Source organism: Thermobia domestica, chromosome 1 (assembly GCF_964235325.1).
Source record: "Thermobia domestica chromosome 1, izTheDome1.hap1.1, whole genome shotgun sequence".
Lineage (NCBI taxonomy): Eukaryota > Metazoa > Arthropoda > Insecta > Zygentoma > Lepismatidae > Thermobia > Thermobia domestica.
This window is the reverse complement of record NC_137454.1, coordinates 203,135,112-203,155,512: the sequence shown is the minus strand read 5'-3', so window position 1 is coordinate 203,155,512 and position 20,401 is coordinate 203,135,112. Positions and strand designations below refer to the sequence as shown.

Below are 20,401 nucleotides of genomic sequence, written 5' to 3'. Positions count from 1 at the left end.
CAGTTAAAATATAATCTTGTGCTACTCTTCATTCATGTTTCAGTATCCTGTTTAGACTGAGTCCTCGTAAAGAACTGTTAACAATTATGGGAAATGTGTCTGCTATTATCAAAATTTAAAGAATATTATGCTGCGACTGAAGTAGGATTCATCACATTCACTAGTTGACTATATCATAGTTTGAATGTCTGTAGACGATGAAGTCGTTTCCTCTATTTTTCATGTGTGTATCTCAGATACTAGTTTACTAATATTGTTATATGACTAACCGAATAAGTACCATAAGAAATTAATTGGGTCGTAAATATACTTTCAGATAGAGCAGAAGATGCAGGATATAGAAAATAATAACAGTCAATTGAACGATCTCAAGCAGCAACTGGGTGACCTAGTCCAAGAGTGTGAGAAAATTTTTTCAGTTTACGAGGAGAAAAGACAAAAGGTAAGTAATTTTCTTTTTGACTTTACACTATATAAAATATTGTTCAAAAATGGTAATTGATGCCAACCTAAAAATTCAAGAAACCTCGAAATTAAAATGTATTATAAAGACATCAAAACAACTTCAACATGTTATTGTTTTATTGTATTTATAATAATAAAGTGAATTTCTGAAACCTAGTTCATTAAAGTATTTATGTGACGATTAAAAGATATCTGAATATCTGTTCATAGTATTGTTATATATTAAACAGAGAAACATTTTTTATGGCAAAAATATCTCAATCGTATAAGTATTTCCGATTGTCATTTTGAAAATCACAGTTTGGTTGATTGCCTTTCATTGTGACAGTTCATAATGTTTAATATTACATATTGTTGATTGAGAAGTTGAGCATGCACTGTACAGACATAATGTATTTTGCTTGTTTAATTGTAATAGATTCTGGACATGAGAGGTGGTAGAGTAGCCGCTGACTTTAATGCTGCTTGGGACACTCCTGCGGTTCAAGATTCTTGGGGTACAGCTGAAACTTGGCCTGTTGATACTGGAGTTCCTCCAGGTAATATTATTACTAGTTTTATTGAAAAAATAATTTCAAGATTAACTAAGGAAAAAGGGAGAATACCAGCGCATATAATACTGTCCTCAGCATATATAGATAACCGACCTGGAAACGAATTCATAATGTGCTTTAAATGTATTGCTGCACCAAGAGACTTTCCTCCCACTCTAGGCACGCTTGTAGTCAGTAATAAAAGTACAGTATAATTTCTATAATCCGGTTGGGCACTGTTCGGCCTGTCCAGGAATCTGGCGGCCCATGATTGTGGTGGATGGCCCATGATATTACAAGATGAGAGGACATCTGCCGGATAAGCAAGAGTATACAGCCTTCATGTATCTTTCTGTAATCCAGCACAACCTTACCTAGTGTCCGCCTGATTAGTGAGAGCTTATTGTACGTTTCTTGAGAAAATTTTTTATTCAATTATCTCCCGCCAATAATTGATTGTGTTTTGTCTTAATCTTGTCAATATATTTCCGTATCACATTAGAAGAATTACTGAGTTTTATTAAGGTTTCTGAAGTTATCGTGAAATATATTTTAATGATACGAAAGAAACTACACTCATGCTCAAAAATTAAGGATAATTGCAGATTGTGGTACTACACAACGTAGCACTACACAAAACTGGCGCTAATAGCATAGGCACATAGTGAACACAACATACAAATAAACGAAACATATCGGTACCACGGTATTGGTGATATCCACGGTATCCACGGTATTGGTGATAAGTTGAGAAACACATGTGCTACACAACGCCACTGTTTCCTGCGCATGTAACCCGACATCAATATGGAATATGATCACCATGCACACGTACACAGGCCGCACAACGGGTTGGCATACTCTGGATCAGGTGGTCAAGCAGCTGCTGGGGTATAGCCTCCCATTCTTGCACCAGTGCCTGTCGGAGTTCCTGAAGTGTCCTAGGGGTTTGAAGACGTGCAGCGTTACGTCGACCGAGAACATCCCAGACATGCTCGATGGGGTTTTGGTCTGGAGAACAGGCAGGCCACTCCATTCGCCTGATATCTTCTGTTTCATGGTGCTCCTCCACGGTGGCAGCTCGGTGGGGCCGTGCGTTATCATCCATCAGGCGGAAGGTGGGACCCACTGTACCCCTGAAAAGGCGAACATACTGATGCAAAATGACGTCCCGATACACCTGACGTGTTCCAGTTCCTCTGTCAAAGACATACAGGAGTGTACGAGAACCAATCATAATTCCACCCCACACCATCAAACCACTACCTCCATAGAGGTCCCTTTCAAGGACATTATGGGGTTGGTATCTGGTTCCTGGTTCACGCCAGATGATAACCCGGCGAGAATCACTGTTCAGACTATACCTGGACTCGTCCGTGAACATAACGTGGGGCCACTGTTCCATTGACCATGTATTGTGTTCTTGACACCAGGCTTTACGGGCTCTCCTGTAAACAGTGGTCAGTGGAATGCACCTTGCAGGTGTCCGGGCGAATAAACTATGTCTGTTCAGTCGTCTGTAAACTGTGTGTCGGGAGACAACTGTTCCAGTGGCTGTGGCAAGGTCCCGAGCAAGGCTAACTGCTGTACTCCGTGGCCGTCTGCGGGCACTGATGGTGAGATATCGGTCTTCTTGTGGTGTTGTACACTGTGGACGTCCCGTACTGTAGCGCCTGGACACGTTTCCTGTCTTCTGGAATCGTTGCCATAATCTTGAGATCACACTTTGTGGTACACGGAGGGCCCGTGCTACGACCTGCTGTGTTTGACCAGCCTCCAGTCGCCCTATTATTCTACCCCTCATAACGTCATCAGTATGTGTTCTTTGAGCCATTTTCAACACACAGTCACCATTAGCACGTCTGACAACATCTGCATAATTACACGGTGCACCGTATTCTGACATGCACCAACACACTTCTGCATATTTGGACTGCTGCCAGCGCCACCGTGCGACGACCGCACCGCATGCACCGCACCGAATCGTCAAATGCACCGCATGGTAATTCCCCGAGGTGATTTCCAACTGAAAACCGCCCACCAGAGCGTTGTTTCACCATGTATCCGCATTATCCTTAATTTATGAGCACGAGTGTATATGCTGACTGTGTGCTTATCCCTGCTTATTTTCACTAGCTTTTTAATTTTTAATGCTAAGATACATACATTCTTTCGGTAAAACTAACTACTTCCATTGAAAATTGCAGTGTTATAGGAATATTCTCAAACTCACCTACAAGAACAATTTTATGTGTGAAAGGCATCTTTTTAATTCACGCATAAAATTGAATAAAGAAAGAATCCAATTATATCCATTTTGTCATAAGTTATCTGATTATTCATAAATGCATTGGGCGGTGCGTTTTTATCACCAACTTAAGTTCCTGATCTTGAACATATATTATTTTTCAGTTCTGTGTGATCTTATACAAGGTAGAGAAATGAATTACGTTTTTACTGGAAAACGAATCAGGATGCATAGGAATTTGCTTTAAGTAAAGAACTAGCTTGAATTCTTGTACGGTATGTAGTTGCAGGCATTATTTTCGCTGTTACAACTAGACTCAAGAATCGGTAATAATTTTTATCTTAACTGTAGACTAGTTTTTACCAAGTCTGATTTATTTTTACCTTCTATCTAAATTTTAATTCTCCCCTCATCTAGATGTAGAATTAAAGTAGGTGAATACTTAAAGAATTATAGAACTTGAGGTGAGTTAATTGTGAGTGAACATAGTTAGTTTCAGATACACATTTGCAACTGTTCACTACTATTCAGACATGATCAAATTCCATTGCAGAAGCTGTCCATTTAGATTATTTATTAATTTATTTATTTTGAAGGGTTACTCAAATATGCCAACAAACGTATACTTCCAAAATATAGTATAGGCGTTTCTTTGTCATTTATTTCCGGAGTATGCGTGCACTGGAAAACTTTATTCATAAGATTTGTAAGAGATTGGGCTTACAAGCCATAGAAAGAAATATAATTATAGTAATATAGTTAAAATGTATATTTCTCTAAGTAATTTCTGTAGAAAATTATGGCTAAGTTTTCGAGCAAGAATATATTTGCTCCTCAAGAAAATTGAAAGAGGAACACAGGAAGAAGGTTAAGAGATTAAGCAAGGTGAATAGAGAAAAGATTTGCCTAACTTCATATATATTTTTTAACAGTGACTGAAATTCTTCCATTAAGAGTCAAGGCATGAAGCGTGAAAGCTTGAAAAGTACATAAATTACCGCAATAAGTGTTTTCACAATTCGCAGTATTTGCTGTCCATGTTATGGTTTCATTTTGCATTTAAAAAATAATAACTTACTTCGCTCGGGTTTCATGTTTTTAACGAATTTCTTACGCAGTCAATACGTTGTAAAACTTCTGCTTTTCTCTTACAAACGTGTCTATTGAAGGTTAATAGTATAATTATCATTTCAGCTGCCGGAAATTACATGAAGTACAGAGCATTGTATGAGTTTGTGGCTAGGAATGCTGATGAACTTTCCTTTCAACCTGGAGATATTATTTTGGTAAGCCCACTGATGTTTGTTGTCACACTTGCAAACTTTTATAAAAAGTCCCTATTTATGTGTGATGTAAAGAAATTCCAAATATAATGCATAATATGAGATGTTTCATGATATACTGTGGTGGTACGCTCGAGTGTAATATGATCAAAATACGAGATGATTTTAATGGATGAATAAAAATACCCAACATAAAATATTATACACAGTTTTGAAACATTATACCGTATAATGGAAATCTTACCAGTTCAACCTTTTGAGATTTAAATCTATTTTGTTGTACCTTCTTCTAGTAGTTATCATTCCATATTTAGTACTCTGATGATATACTCAGTTCGTATACTTGGATTGAAAAGTACATTCATTGTGCTTCATGTCTGTGACATTCGATGTCGTAGATGATTTGTAACCGTACTTTAAACTCGCCCTTCTCTAAGTACAATTCACCAAAGAAAACACACCTTTTTTTTAAGCTCTTCACATTTTTATTTTCTTTCACAAATTAAAAAGGAAAATCTGAAACAACCAGCTTAGCATAACGGAAGGACTAAAACTATGATTGGTTCGGCTGCAGGAAATGACGAATGTAACAATTGTACTTCGGTGCAACAAACGTACTCAGCTAATTAAGCTGAAATTTACTACACAGACAGAGACTAAAGCCCATATTTAAAAACACTACTTGAGCTGTTCTTTGACTGACTTGATGCAGTTGAATCTCTCGAAGAATTTATCATCGTCAAACATTTCCAGTGGATTTTCCACATCCCTCAATATATCTTCTTGGCCCTTGAAAACTTTGTTCTTTCACATTCATTAGCAATTCAGCAAAGTAATCACTTCCATACCAGAATACAAATTGTTCTACTATTTATAAAGCACTCAAGGAAGCATCAGGGTTAGTCGATAGCGACGGCGAGTTAAGGATAGACTTTCACTAAGGCTTCCGTGACATCAAGGAAAGATTATAAAATACTGATTTCAGTCAAAGGAGGCTTCTTAAGGAATCTTGAAATTAAGGTGTGTATGTTCCAGCATAACTATGGAACGCCTGGAGGAATTTCCCAAATTTGACACTTAATATGCAAACAAACAAATACATTGGAGGTAAGACACTCCTAGCACCCCGTAGGAGGTTTGAAAGGGTTGACGTAATAATAATAATAATAATAATAATAATAATAATAATAATAATAATAATAATAATAATAATAATAATAATAATAATAAAAAAACGATATTGGTGCCACATCCATAGCTTTTGGGGTCGCTGAGGTGAATAGCAGTATTCCCGATCCTGTACTGTGGGGGCAAGGCTCCCCTAGAAAAGGTGCCAGAATGGCATGTAAAAATTATGGAAAATGACTGATATGACATCCTTGTCGAATCCGTAGTTTTCGGGTCTTTGAGATGAATAGTGACACTCTTGATGCTGTTTAAGCTGCCGCATGGAGTAAGAAGAAGTAAAAACGAAATGTTCAGAATGACTGACATTAGTGTTGAATCCATAGTTTTGGGTGTCGCTTCCTGATTGATATAACATTTAAGCTCAAGTTAAGCAAGAACAGACATGTCAGCTGGTCCAGGTAATTGACCGGAGCAGTGCTGGAGACGTTGCTCGTCATTATTTATTCTATTGTAGGAGGAACCTTCCCAGCGAATGACCAATCTATTAATTGTATTTCACTGCAGCAAAAAATACTCAGCCAATCGAGATGAAATTTTTAATCTTGTCAGATCAATCAGGGAGAATATGACCCTAATAGAATGACAACGTTTTTAGAGAAGGCAAAAGAAGACAATACATAAAGTATATGGATCAGGATTATCATGGTCCAAGTGTTGTTTTCAATGACGATCAAGCAAACTTGATCGAGAATGCAAATTGCATATTAAGTCGATATCGAGAGTCACACCAGTAATTGAAAGGAGATACATTGTCCATGGCGTTGTCAATAGTGGAAAAACTACAATAGTTAAAAAAGTCACATCGATGGTGGTATGCACGTGGGATATTATAAAAATGTAGATTGATATTTCATTCACGACCGAAAATGTTTGCGGCAACAGAACTTGAAGAAGCCAGTATAATAAGATTCCTTCATTATATTGGCTCCTTCAGGTATAGGTTCCGGCAGAGCCGTAGCTAAGGGGGGCCAGAGGGGCGCCCGCCCCGGGCGCTGACAACAAGGGGCGCCGAACGAGCAAGGAGAAAGAAAAAGTTGTGTTGGACATGAATAAAAGACGAGTCGCCCCCAGAAAGTATTGGCGCCCTATTAGATCAATATTGCTGTCGGTTATCAATGAAATACGTAGTTTTCTTAAAAATTTTCTTGCTCGCTTCGCTCGCAATCCAAAAGTTTAAATAAGTCGCAACAAGTTTTTACTTATTACTTAAAGAGTTATAGATGATATCTTAATGACATGTGGTATACAAAGTGCCGAGTAATGACTTATAGTGTACGCAGGAGCATTTTTAAACTCAGAAACGAGCAAAGTCGTGTTCGGCGTTTTGACAGTGATGAGTTTGCTTAGTTCAAAACGTTTTTCTACCCCTGGGGGCTCAGTGGTAGAGCGTTCACCTCTGGTACTTGGGGTCCCGGATTCGATCTCAGCCCCGCCAAGTGAACTTTGTGGTGGACAAACACCGCGTGCGTGTATTTTCTCGGGGTTCTCCCGTTTCCTCCCACTTTCTTCATTCCACCATTTCATTCGTTACTCATCATCATCGTCTCCTTTAGCCCAACCGGCATAATCGTGGGACGTAAAAATCAAAGATTTCATTTCATTTTTTTTTCTATCCAATCCGATTAATCACGACGCACAGTGGAGCCAAGGCACTGAATTCTTGGCAAAAATAAGAATTCGCAATATGAAGCAGAAAATTGAAAGAAAACCAATTAGTTTGGTGTGTGCAGTGGCTACAATAATGTTATTTCGACATTGTTTTATCAAAAACATAGAGTGTTACATCATAAAAGGAAATATTCCTTATATTCGCGCCTAAATAATATAACAGATTATATGATTGGCATAAACAAACGCGTGGGCAATATGCTTTGATTTGACAACTTACGATTGACTTACATTCTTACGCATGAAAGGAAAAAGTGTACTTATTCTTTTTACAACTGAAGAGTAATAAAATTGAAGAAAAGTTCTTGCTTCTCAAAATTATTTCCAAGTTGTGGAGGATTCGTTATGACAATGAAGATGCAAGGACGCTTCAATACATAAAAATTATCTCATCACAAGTTCTCGATATATTATCAGATGTATTAAACATATTATGATTTACAAGCATCAGTAACCTGTTCAGCTTGTTTCATATATTGCATTGTGCATTACGTGGGCTGATTTCAGGGCTTGATTGGAACACTCTGAGCTGGAGCGAGCGGAGGCTCATTACAGTTGATTCCAATGTCACTTCTGTGCACGCATCGCATCACAAAAAAACGCAATACTGAATTGATCAACACCATTTTAAATATGGTTCTACCTTATGGTCCATAGATTGTTTGGCAAACATTGACGTTTCAAAATATCGCCACCATTAATCACACATGTTTGACTAGAGTTTAGTTCTGTTGGCGAATGCCAGAGAAGTATGATTAGATGTTGGTAACAAGATGGGTCTTAGGGGGCGAAGCACAAGTAGGTTTGGTGGCAAAATTCCCAGAATCGATCTATATTCAACTTTGTCACTGCATGGGAATCACACGTCTAATAATCTAACACTTGCTCTCACATTCATCCCACCTCAATTCAAAAGCAGCATTGCATCCAAAATGCGGTTTTCCTCAAACATTTTCATGCGCTATATTTCCCAAAAGTGCAAATATGTGCAGGTTTTCACTTTGCATACAGTAAGAACAATGTTTCCGCTACGATATATTAAAAAATCACAGATATAACATTATTATGCCATATTTTCTACTAAAATGCCATTCTATCGTTTGACTACAGTTTATATGCTTTCAGTACCACAGCATTTTCCAAATATGATATTAAGTAGGCGATTACCGTAGGGATATGATACTGATATTAACATCATTTCAAATATGATTATTGATTACACATTACCTCAACATTCTAAATGTACAAAACGATACATACATGTCGGTCGTGTCACCATGTTTACCAGTCACGGAATATCTACACGCAATGTAGGAATAGTCACATTCAAAGTCAATTTCCTATCTTCTGTCACTAAGCAGCATCTTTCCTGCTTCGGTGGATAACCAAATTTACACGTCCCATGAATTCATTATAAATAGCTATCACTTCTTTTCCTGCACACTATCTTATGTGTACACTATTAAGGTTTCATTATAGCAAATTATATCAAGTCAATCTTTTACTTCATTCTTCGAGTTTTTGCTAAGAATTGCCTGGTTTGGCCCCACTGTGCGACGTTGAGAATGAAGGTATGAAAGTGAGAAGAGTGAAGAGACACATTCAAGCTGCTGTTTGCGCGGGAATATTAAAAATAAAAGTAAACGAGGGAAACAATAACATTTTCGAACTTCAAGCAGTTGTAGAATAGGGGCTTAAGGGATCAGAACTTAGCCCGACGAAGTTCGACTTTTTTACACCCACTAATCACTACCAATGATTTATTTTAAAATTCCATTGACATATCAAATGCTTCCAATTTGGAGGAATTTATTGAGGTCATTTTTCATCAACTTTTTATATCGGCACCATATTATTTTGTGTATGCGTGTCTAGTTGTGTGATGCTACATACATACAAAACATAAGTACACACATTCTTCATATATGTACGTGTTAGTGTATTTTAATATGTTAATTAATAATAAGTACCTTAAATTCGGAACTTTCATTCATTAAGAAATTAAGTAATTACTATAATTTCAGACATATGTAGTAGCCAAAGTATATTTTGGATTTTAAGTACAAACATTGAACATATTCTTCACCTCCATCGATCAATATTTAGAAATTCACAAAGAAGGATCCTTCTGAATTTCCATTACATTTCACAAAATATTTTTTACCGTTAAGAGATCGAAATTAACATACTATTGATGTGGTCACATACAGAATAAAATTAAAAAGTTTACAATTATTACTGGAAATTAATACTGTCACCCATTTGGAACAATTTAAAAGCACATAGTTTTTAATGTATTAAAATTTCATTTCTTATCAATAGTATGAAATGTTGTAAATAGTAGTAACTTTCCATAACTGTTCTCCTAGCGAATTTGTATACAACCAAAGGTAGTTTTGTCAAGTTTAACAAAAAGTCCAAAATAAGACTCTTGAAAACAGCTCTTATTTGGAAAAGGATACATAATGATCGTTTTTGGTTGTTGTAATGGTCTTTCCAGGAAGATTAATAAAAATTCAGCGTAACAACAAAAGCTGCTTTTCTTATATATATATATATATATATATATATATATATATATATATATATATATATATATATATATATATATATATATATATATATATATATATATAATGATTGCTAAAGTGAGTGTAGGGACGCTGAATTCTACTTCGCCCCGGACGCAGAAATCTCCAGCTACGGCTCTGGGTTCCGGTAACATTTTCGGTCGGATTATCCATTCTGCTCTCCGGACACCGCAGTTTAATTGAACTGTGAACCAACTGACTGGTGAATCTTTGAGAGAGTTCCAAGAATCCTTGAAAAATGTGATAATCATAGACAGGTTTCAATGGGCGGTCAGTTAATAATGTTTGACGTTCATATGTGTTTAATGTAAGCTAAACCTCAAATTAACGACATTTACGGCATACTTTTTTTTTTTTTAACGTATTGTCGGAGACCTTGGCTAGCTGCCCCATATTAAATATCATGCAGTTTACACCGAGTTAAAGAACACTTCCGTACCAGGCACTGAAAGTGGCATAAGCTTTAGACAAGATTTTTTAAATGTCAAGCTGGATACGAGTTGTTCAGGATAAAAAGCATTCTACAAAGAACCACGAGACAGGATTGTAACAGCGAGAGGCATATTGCATTGCGCTTAATTTTAGACTGACTTGCCCATGGCAAATCGACCAACGAAGATTACTTGAAGTTATCAGAAATATCGTGGTTACTTTTCGATGAAGACATACTCGGTAGTCAAGAAATTTGCTGTCTACCTCTTCCCAACAAACATAGGGGGGAACTAACAAACGGATGTTAGAAGTGCAGCACCGAGTCGCAATACTAACAGTAAGAAACAAATCCTATGAATTGAAAACAGTTGACAATTGTTTATCTTCATGACTGACAGTCGAAGTGCATGTTGTTGTCGGTTGTATATTGATGCTCCAGAGCAGCCTTTGGACTACAAACAAGTTGATCAGTGATTCGGTTGGAACTGATATCGTTTTCAAGGAAGGAAGACGCTCCCATCATTACCTCAGCTGTTCTCGTTGATTCCCTGACACTGGATCTCCGCTGTCTAACAACTCCATAGCGATTCCTCCAATAACTAAAATGTAGAGCAAAGATGGTAAACTTTCTCTTGGCGACAGATACCGTTAATTGTTTTTACAGTAGAACTATTCATTCATCCCAAAACAAGACATTGCCGAAAGTATGTCATTGATCTCTATGATAGAGATGCCTTTCGGAATATAATATGTTGCTTTGTCTCGTATTCGCAGCCATGACGACATCTTATTCCAACTAATTTTCCTTTACCAAAGGATTCAATCAGACACTTCAAAATATTCAAACATCTCAAGAGGTTGTTCGACACATTCACAAATATTGTTAGTTACTTCAACGGTTTCGTATCTAGGCTTGCGGCTTCAGAAAGTGAATCTTATGATTCTGAGCTATAACAGCAAGCACGAAACCAGCTTTACTCAACTGACAGAGGAGAGAGTATTTGTAATTTGGACTCTCCAGTCAAATCTCTACCTCGAGAATCTGTATGCACACTATAATTGCATTATATCAGCTTGATTTTGGTGATTAACTGAGAAATTACTGTCGAAAGAGAATAAGGCAACATATGCCGATGTTTAAGCTCATTTTCGATAACTATAACACACCTTCACAAACTTCAGTCCTGACTGTGGTGTTTTTATTATGTCGTTTCGTAAAATAATATCTCAAACCTTACCTGTTTACAAAAATATGGTCATGGTTTTAGACATCCCTAAACTTGGTACTTTGTTAGCTTACGAAATAGTATATGTAAATAAGTTCCCAATATTTCAGCTTAAGGGACTGATTCACATTGAATAACGTTCTTTTTATCACGCAGATGCTCTTCGCTCAAAAATAAAGTTCCATATAACCACTGGGAAAGCTATAATATACATCATAATTTTTTTGTTGCCTAATTGTTCCTAAGTTTGTTCTGGTTTTCTTAAGTTCGTGTCCCACTTCCCTGTCATTGTGCTTGCAAAAAATATACTATTAAATGAATGCGTTCTGTGCGTCCTGACAAGATGCAGTCGAGTATTAGCCGGCGAACATGTTCCGATTACGTGTTCCTCTATCCTAGTTAAAAAATTGTTAAAGGGTGCTGATCCAGCTTTCAAACATTGTCCTGCCATGAAAACAAGTGACTGTAGAAATGGCACGACAATCAGAACGGTCATGAAGACGTCAATTTGACACTTTCACAAATTCAGGGGTTTTCTTCGACATTATATTTAAACTACTTACTCCAGGAAGAGAGAAATGAAATTAAACACTAGAACCTGCAATATTTCTGTGCTCATTTGTTTTAATGATATGGAGAGATTATTTTTACTTTTTCTTTTTCAACCTGAATGATGTCAACACGATCTCAGGGATCGAGCATAGGCGGAAGAAAATGCAGCGTGAAGGACTGAAGTGCGTTAATCTTTTGTATCCTGTAAAAGTTTGACTCTTAGTTATTGAAATTTTGAATACTTGCTACAAAAGCAAGTTTCTCACAAGTGTACTTAAACAAAACGAATCTTGGCACATTTCCAGTGAGAAAAGTAATGCTTACCTTAGATATATATATACGTTTGGGAGGTGATTCCTGACACCATGATAAGACAAAAAGTATAGGCCAACCCGGGTGCACAGATGCTTCCTTTCGGAGTTATAGGCTGCCGAAAATATATATATATATATATATATAAAACTTTAAAGGTCCATAGCTCCAATATTATGGAACCAGTGCTGTAGTCCTAAAATTTCCAGAGGGTATACGCTGTTTTTTGATCATCTATGATTGTCATAAGAAATAGAAGGTATTTTTTAATGAACAATGTAAAATGCATGTATTAATTCAATTAAAATATAAAGGATACATTACTGTTTTGTAGTCTAAAAGCATTTTATGCTATTTTCTTGATGACACTTTTTATTTAAATCACACCATTAATAGCATAAATGGGCGTAGGTATGAAGAACCAACTCACTTTGCGAAGGAACAGAACAAATCGCGCCCAATGTGCCAGAATTAAGAACATTATACCCAAATTTAACTCTATAAAACCATTAAAACCTGACATTTTTTTCAATTAATAGGTTATGTATTGGTCAAAGTTGCGAATTAATATCGGCATGATATTGAAAGTATTCATATCTTAGTTTAAAAATATCGAACAAATTTGGTTCTTTTCAGTAGAGAACAAGGTTCTAAGGAATTAAAATATCACAACCATCGACCTTCAAAACGCTTGGATATTCTCTCAGAACAAAAATGCCCCATTTTGCATCGATCTATCCCCCTCATCCTAAAACTAACAATTTTGTTTTGGTCCCTTCCTGTATAATATCATCATAATAATAGTAGCTAGTAATAACATTAAAATTGAAAATGTTTTCTTTCTTTTGTTTGTTTGTTTGTTTGTTTGTTTGTTTGTGTGTGTGTGTGTGTGTGTGTGTGTGTGTGTGTGTGTGTGTGTGTGTGTGTGTGTGTGTGTGTGTGTGTGTGTGTGTGTGTGTGTGTGTGTGTGTGTGTGTGTGTGTGTGTGTGTGTGTGTGAGAGAGAGAGAGAGAGAGAGAGAGAGAGAGAGAGAGAGAGAGAGAGAGAGAGAGAGAGAGAGGGAGATTGCGATTGCAGGGTAGTTGGAAAAAACGTTTTTTTCCCATGACTCGTATTTGAACACCTGCTAAGAATATAAGAGAAAAAAAAAGTGATATAATTACTTTATCATGGAGTCATGGCCGAATAAATAAACAAATAAATATAAACGAAACAAAAGTAAAAAGTTATGCTTTGAAGCAGAAGGTACACTTTAATAACTAAGATTAAGCAGAGGGTATACGGCTGTACCGCCTTGTACCCTCAACTACAGCGCTGTATGGAACCTACCGTAGTCGGATTAAGACTTTATTTAGAAACTAGTATGTGCCCTATCCACATATTCCACTTTCGGACTGTGGTACTTCCGGAATATTTTTTATAAAGGTAGTTGGTGAGTACTTCAAGTTATATGCCTGTAGCCAAACTCCCTCTACAAAAATTGTTGCGAAAGTACCTTAGGATTCTGAAACATGTATTTTTGGTTAGTGCGTATAATAGTTTCTAAGTGAAGTCTTGACCCGACTACGGTAGGTCCCATACTTTTGGAGCCATAGACCGTGAAAGTTAATTTTTTTTTCATGTTTTCGGCAGCTTGTAACTCCGAAAGGAAGCATTTGTGCACTCAGGTTGGCCTGTTTGTCTTATCTTGGGGTCAGGTATCACCTCCGAAACGTTGTCGATGTTGTTTTGAAACACCCTATATATATATAATTATGTGCAGTATCTCCTCAAATATTGTATATTAATATGTTGCAAGACATTCTTCATATAAACACCATATTGTGCTTTTATATGAAGAAATAATGTGAAAATTATTCTTGTACATATTCAAGCACATTAGCACATTAGTATAATGTTGCAAGTGAAAAATCACTAGTTGTAATTCAATGCTGATATTTTCTTATTCAATGCTGATATTAGTTCGTAAGCTTACTTAGTTAATAGAGATCATTATAATGTTAGGTTTATGATTTAGTTTTGAATATTTTCTTATACATTATACCATCTACGCACTTGTAATTATATTGAGTTAAAATTTTGTAGGATTGTAGAATAGCAGATATCACAAGGGAAAACACAGTTATAAAGTGGTTGAACTGAGTTTATGTTTTAATAGGCCATGAAATCAACAGTCAAATATAATTTACCTAGTCATATCATAAATACTGACACAAGTTTTGAGGCAGGGCGTACATCCAGTTTTTAAGGTCGTAGTGAACCTGTCTGTATAAGCGAATGAAGTGGGTCATTATGAGTTGAGCTGTCATAGAGAAAGTGTGTTCGTGAAAGTGTAGCTATGGGGTGGGGCGAGGCAGGAATAGCACTTCATAAATTGTATCAATCAGCCCCCGTGATATTCACAACACTTAAAAAGTTAAATATTAGCAAATCTTTCGTGTATCGGACCATCAAGCGATTCACGGAGACTGGGACGATCGCCCAAGGCAAAGCCACCCACGCAGCGTAAGAACCAAAAAGTTAGTGCAACCAATGGCGGCCCGTATTCAGAGAAATCAATCAGTGCTTTCTCGTGAGCTGAATATTTCAGAAATCTCAATGTCTCGTGTATTAAGAAGTGACTTGGGGTTGAAGGCTTACCGGTGAAGTACAGGCCACTTTCTAAATGCACGTCAGAAAGAGTAGAGGGTGATAAAAGCGAAACACCCATTGCAGTATTACGGAAAAAGTGGACACAGGAGAAGTCTTTTCACATGAAAAGATATTCAACATTGAGGAAGCTTTCAATCGCCAAAATGACCCAAGTGTATGTTTGAACTTCCCAGGACACTCGGGAGAAAACCCGGAAGATCCAGAAGGGTCATCATCCGGCCTCAGTCATGATTTAGTGGGGAATGGCTTATGATGGCAGCACCAAGCTGCAGTTTTGTGAAAAAGGGATGAAAACGTCAGCCAGAGTACGAAAATATTGTTTTGAACTCTGTTGTGAAGCCTTTTAGTGACACTTTGTTCAGGAACCACCATTGGACCTTTCAACAGAATCCGCACCAGCCCGCAATACACACACTACCCAGAAGTGGCTGAGGAGAAATGTCCTGGACTTCATTGCTCCAGATGATTGGCCTGCTATCAGCCCTGACTTCAACCCTTAGGACTACAAGTTGTGGTCAGTGCTTGAAGGCATGGTCTGTAAGAAGAGGCATGCCAATATTGACAGTCTGAAACTTTCCCTGGTGAAGACAGTGGCTGGTTTCCCTATAGAGACAGTGCGTAATTCTATAGATGAGTGGACGCAGACTTAAGGGCTGTGTGACAGCGGGTTAACATTATTTCTACTGACAATGTTTACACTTTGCACTATGTATGAGTGTATTTTTACCGGTATCTAAGCTTGCTCTTCAGGCAATAATTTTGACTTATTAATGTCAATCGGGTTGTTCAGAGGACAGTGATGTTGCCGGCTGGACATGTAAAGCAGGGGTATGTTACCCATAAACATGTTAGAGAACAAAATAAATAATCATGTTTCTGAACTAGGCCCACGTATATGTCATATATATGACAGATTGATTTATTTCCATAGCATTTTTCTCTATGAAAAGTAGAAATTTAATTCCAAATTGAACTTACAGACTTTCTGATATGAATACTTGGGCTAAATTATCGTCTTAATAATAGCAATAATCGAAAAACTACAGAAATTAATTATATACCATAATTTTGCCATAATTTTGATTCCGGAAGAAGTGGAAGTTTGGTAACTCAAATTAAATCTAAAATTTTTATAATGTATGTAAGTAATATTAATATATTTGGGTTGCTAAAATTAAAATAGGAATTTAAAAAATGAAATAATACGAAAATTAATGATAAAGTAAATATATTGAAATATTTAATAATAATAGTTGTCCCAGGGGGCGCTATGATGTCCGGTGCAGTGAAAAACGAAGCAGTTTACTGAATTAGGGCAGTACCCAGAATTTGAAAATATAGTTACGTAAAAAACTGTTTAGGCAAGAAACCTTTCTAAATTCAAGATGTGAAAAACATCAGGACTATTTTGGAACACTGGGTACTTGCAAATCAATCATTAGAAACTAAAAATTTAAACAACTATTTTCCACGGGAACGTTCCTAAGAATATGGGCGGCCATATTGGTACAATTTCGTAATTTGAGTGAAAAAGAGAAAAGGAACTGCGATTTCATAAAAGTGTTAGATTTACAGGAGAATTTTAAGTTTCTAAAAATGAGTAGCTAAACTCTTTTGGGCTGCAAACAAGTCTAGGTAGGCCTATGGAGGTGACGCAAACTTATTGCTAACATATCTATAACAATTCATCAATGTCCTCTGAATATACCCAACTTATTATTCCTGAAGTTGATAGTCCCATTAGTCACAATTAACCCAGAAATTCGTAAGTTAAATTATTATGGCAATTCTAAACTAGAATTGAATTTTGCTCTGAATGCTGATAGTCGTCGCAACACGTAAACCTTAGCAATGATAACTATAAATATCTCATTTGCTACTTTGGGCTTAGTCTAGGTAACGGTTGAATATTTCTATTGTTCACGGTAAATACTTAAAAGTGTGCTATATATATAATGCTTATTGTTAATGTGTAAATGATGTGTATAGGTTAGGTTAAGTTAGGTTAGATTAGGGTTTTATTAGTTAGTAATATGAATAATTGAAATGAATGTGCTATGACCCAATGCTTCTAAAATTATAAAGATTGGGAATCTTTGTTATAAACGTATTACTAATGCATGTGGTATAATTGTAATGATACTTATAGAAGTAAATGCTAAGATATAATAATGATAGTATGGATTTGTCAACTGTGTCAACACATGCTAAATGAAAAAAATGTCTAATGATAATAAAGTTTATAAGTTGGCACCACCGTGAACCGTGATAGAAACCACTATTGATGTAATATGTACGTTTACAATGCATGATCAGATAGAATATACCTAGACTGACTGGAATTTTAACTAGTGTGGTTTCCAAATATCTACACAAATGAATAGACATATGTTGAATAACAATGATTTTATTGTAATAATTTATATACAATGAATTGCATTTCTAAAATCATAGATGGTAAGCATCAGGGCATAACAATAATGAGAACGTAACTGCTTGCTATCCAAATTACAACCTTCCTTTTGAAATTTATTATGACAGTTTTGAATATTTTTTTCTTTCTTCTGTTTGATGTTTGATTGTTGCTGTTAAACAAAAAGAGGAAAATAAACGTATTACTAATGTTTAAATTAATTATTACTGATACAAGGAAAAAATCTAAATAAAATAATATTCCATAAGATGGCTAAATGCGAACGCAAGAACACTATATTCATTCTTATTGGAGTGGCATTACTGCAAGTTCCTGGAGTCATAGGTAAACAGTTTCTTTTTCCACTTTCTTTCTGAATTGATAACCGTTGCGCATAATAATAATAATAATAATAATAATAATAATAATAATAATAATAATAATAATAATAATAATAGTAATCCCCATCAGGAAGTAGCAGTCGGAAAGAGGGATTGCCGCCGTCGACGGTGGCGGGCCGCCGGAGGCAGCCGGCACCCGTCCGCGGCATCACGACGATCTACTTGTTCAAAGTTGCCGACCTTTTGCCGAGGCGGCAAGCGGTCGAAAATCGTCAAGTAAAATTCTCTTTGCCGACTGTTGCCGACCGTCAGAGCCGGCAAAACAATCGGAAAGGCCTCTTTCCGACCCTCTGCCGACTCCTTATGCCGGCCTCTTTTCGACGGCGGCGCCGGCGCATTTACTGCGCCTTTACGGTTGTTTGCCGACTGCTCGGAAAGACAACTTTCCGACGGCGGTGCCGGTGCATTTAATGCTCATTTCCGGCTGTTTGCCGACCGCTCGCCAAGGCAACTATTCGTTGCGGTCGAAAATCGCGCTGAAAGATGCCGGCGCCGGCAATCCGACCGCGGCATCTGGTCGGCATGGACAAATTGTCCGACTATAGGCAGCAGAACCCTGATGGGGATAATAATAATAATAAATCATTTAATTTCAAAAACAAAACGTTAGAAAATAATAAATAACCTATACTTTAAAGTATCTTTAACAGTTTCATAATAATTCACTTTCAGTGTTGTGTCAGAATTTATGGTACGACTAGGTATAATCATTAGCCACAAAAATATTGATTTCGTTTGTTTTTAAATAATCATTTTGTATCGTTGTAGTATCAATTTGCAGCTGAACAAAATTTCAAAGTATTATCCATAGCACATCTGTATGTAGTGTTTGTGTTATAATAACGTGTCCGTCTTGTGTATGTAGGTGCCAGTGGATCACAATGCTGAACCTGGTTGGTTAGCTGGTGAGCTTCAGGGTCAGACTGGTTGGTTTCCAGAGTCTTACGTTGAGAAGGTGGAGAGCCCAACAGAAGCTCTTCCATTAGCTGCAGTAGAAACAGCCGATACACTAGTTGATACGTTGCAGGTCAAAAGGCAATTGGAGTAAGTTTTATTGTTGTTTTATCTTGCATTATATGGTAAGACAATGAACAATATGGAGATAATCGAATGTATCAACTATTCCAGTAGAAATTACACACAAATTGATGATAAAAGTAGTAGATAATCAAATGTCTTTTTCCTTTCCTTTGGGATGCTAAAAAAGTTCTATTATTTATATATTTTCGTTCAGTACAATGCTTTAGATAAGTTAGCATCTACGCATATGTTAATTTCATGTCTGTTATTTATTTATTTAAACTTAAAATTGTATTTAGATTTATAAGTAAATTGAACAGTCTTCAATAATAAAAAGAATGTAACTTTGATCTGTATGTTTTTATTTCATAGTATGTAATTTTAACAAAAGTTTATTGTAATGCAAAATGGACATTTTCTATTTCAGAGGTATACAAGAGGTTCCTGAAAATGTTAGTGACAATGGGTCACTAGTGGAGGCAGTGGTAGAAAATGGTGTTGCTCCTCAAGTGAACGAGATGGAAAGTCCAGTTTTAGGGCAGGTAAGATACTTAAGTGCTTATAAATAATGAGAATAATGAAAAAGTTTCAAAAAAAGATAAGGAAGTGTTTGGCAATTTTTGAAGAATAAAGATGGACCTACTTTGTAACGCAAAATGAAAAACTAAAAATAATACTATAAACATTTATAAATCATACATTGGACGTTACTGGTAAATTTTAATTTTAAACTGTATGTTTTGTATTCGTAGAAAATCTGTTTAGAGTGCGTAAGTATAAATACATTCTAAAATTGTAGACAAAAGCACGAGGAAGATATTTGAAGCAAGTACTCCTAAGATTCTGTTGTTTTAAGACAGGAATTTAATTTAAAAATAAGTTCTTTTTTTTTCTTTCTTTCTTTACTCGCTACCAATTTAACGGTAATCTGCCATATTTTCAGAGAGCATGCCTTGTTGAAATATATAGTAGGTGTCCGGAAAATATTTAATAATGCAAATCTTCGAAGTGTATTGATATAATTTACATAAATAAATAATGAAGTTTATTATGGGTGCACTAAATATTGATGGATAATTAGGAAAAAAGTTACTTTAAGGTGTTATTTATGTTGTTTTGTTTCTATTACCAATGTAGAATGATTAATTTTTATTAACAAATAGGGAGAAGTCGTAGAGAACCTTCAAGCTCAGGCATTATATCCCTGGAGAGCAAAGAAAGACAATCACTTATCATTCAACAAAGGAGACATCATTACTGTCAAGGAACAACAAGTAAGTAATTACAACGATAATGTATATTTTTTGTATGTACTTTCTAAGTATTGTTTATATTTACGAATAAAAGTGCTATTGTAAAGGCACAAAGATTTAAGAAGAAGAAGAATTAAAATATAAAGAAATAAATTTAAATGTTT

At 36.1% G+C, this 20,401-nt stretch overlaps 1 protein-coding gene across 4 annotated transcripts in view; it reads left to right on the top strand.

The window, feature by feature from the left end:
• Dap160 (dynamin associated protein 160) overlaps positions 1 to 20,401 on the top strand; it is a 213,683-nt gene that overhangs the window by 72,267 nt on the left and 121,015 nt on the right. For all 4 annotated transcript variants that reach the window (XM_081768609.1, XM_081768600.1, XM_081768593.1 and 1 more), the window contains exons 13-18: positions 317 to 442; positions 884 to 1,004; positions 4,441 to 4,532; positions 18,830 to 19,008; positions 19,412 to 19,526; positions 20,148 to 20,258. In XM_081768609.1, the coding sequence (XP_081624735.1) occupies positions 317 to 442; positions 884 to 1,004; positions 4,441 to 4,532; positions 18,830 to 19,008; positions 19,412 to 19,526; positions 20,148 to 20,258 (744 nt within the window). The remainder of the gene's footprint in view (positions 1 to 316; positions 443 to 883; positions 1,005 to 4,440; positions 4,533 to 18,829; positions 19,009 to 19,411; positions 19,527 to 20,147; positions 20,259 to 20,401) is intronic.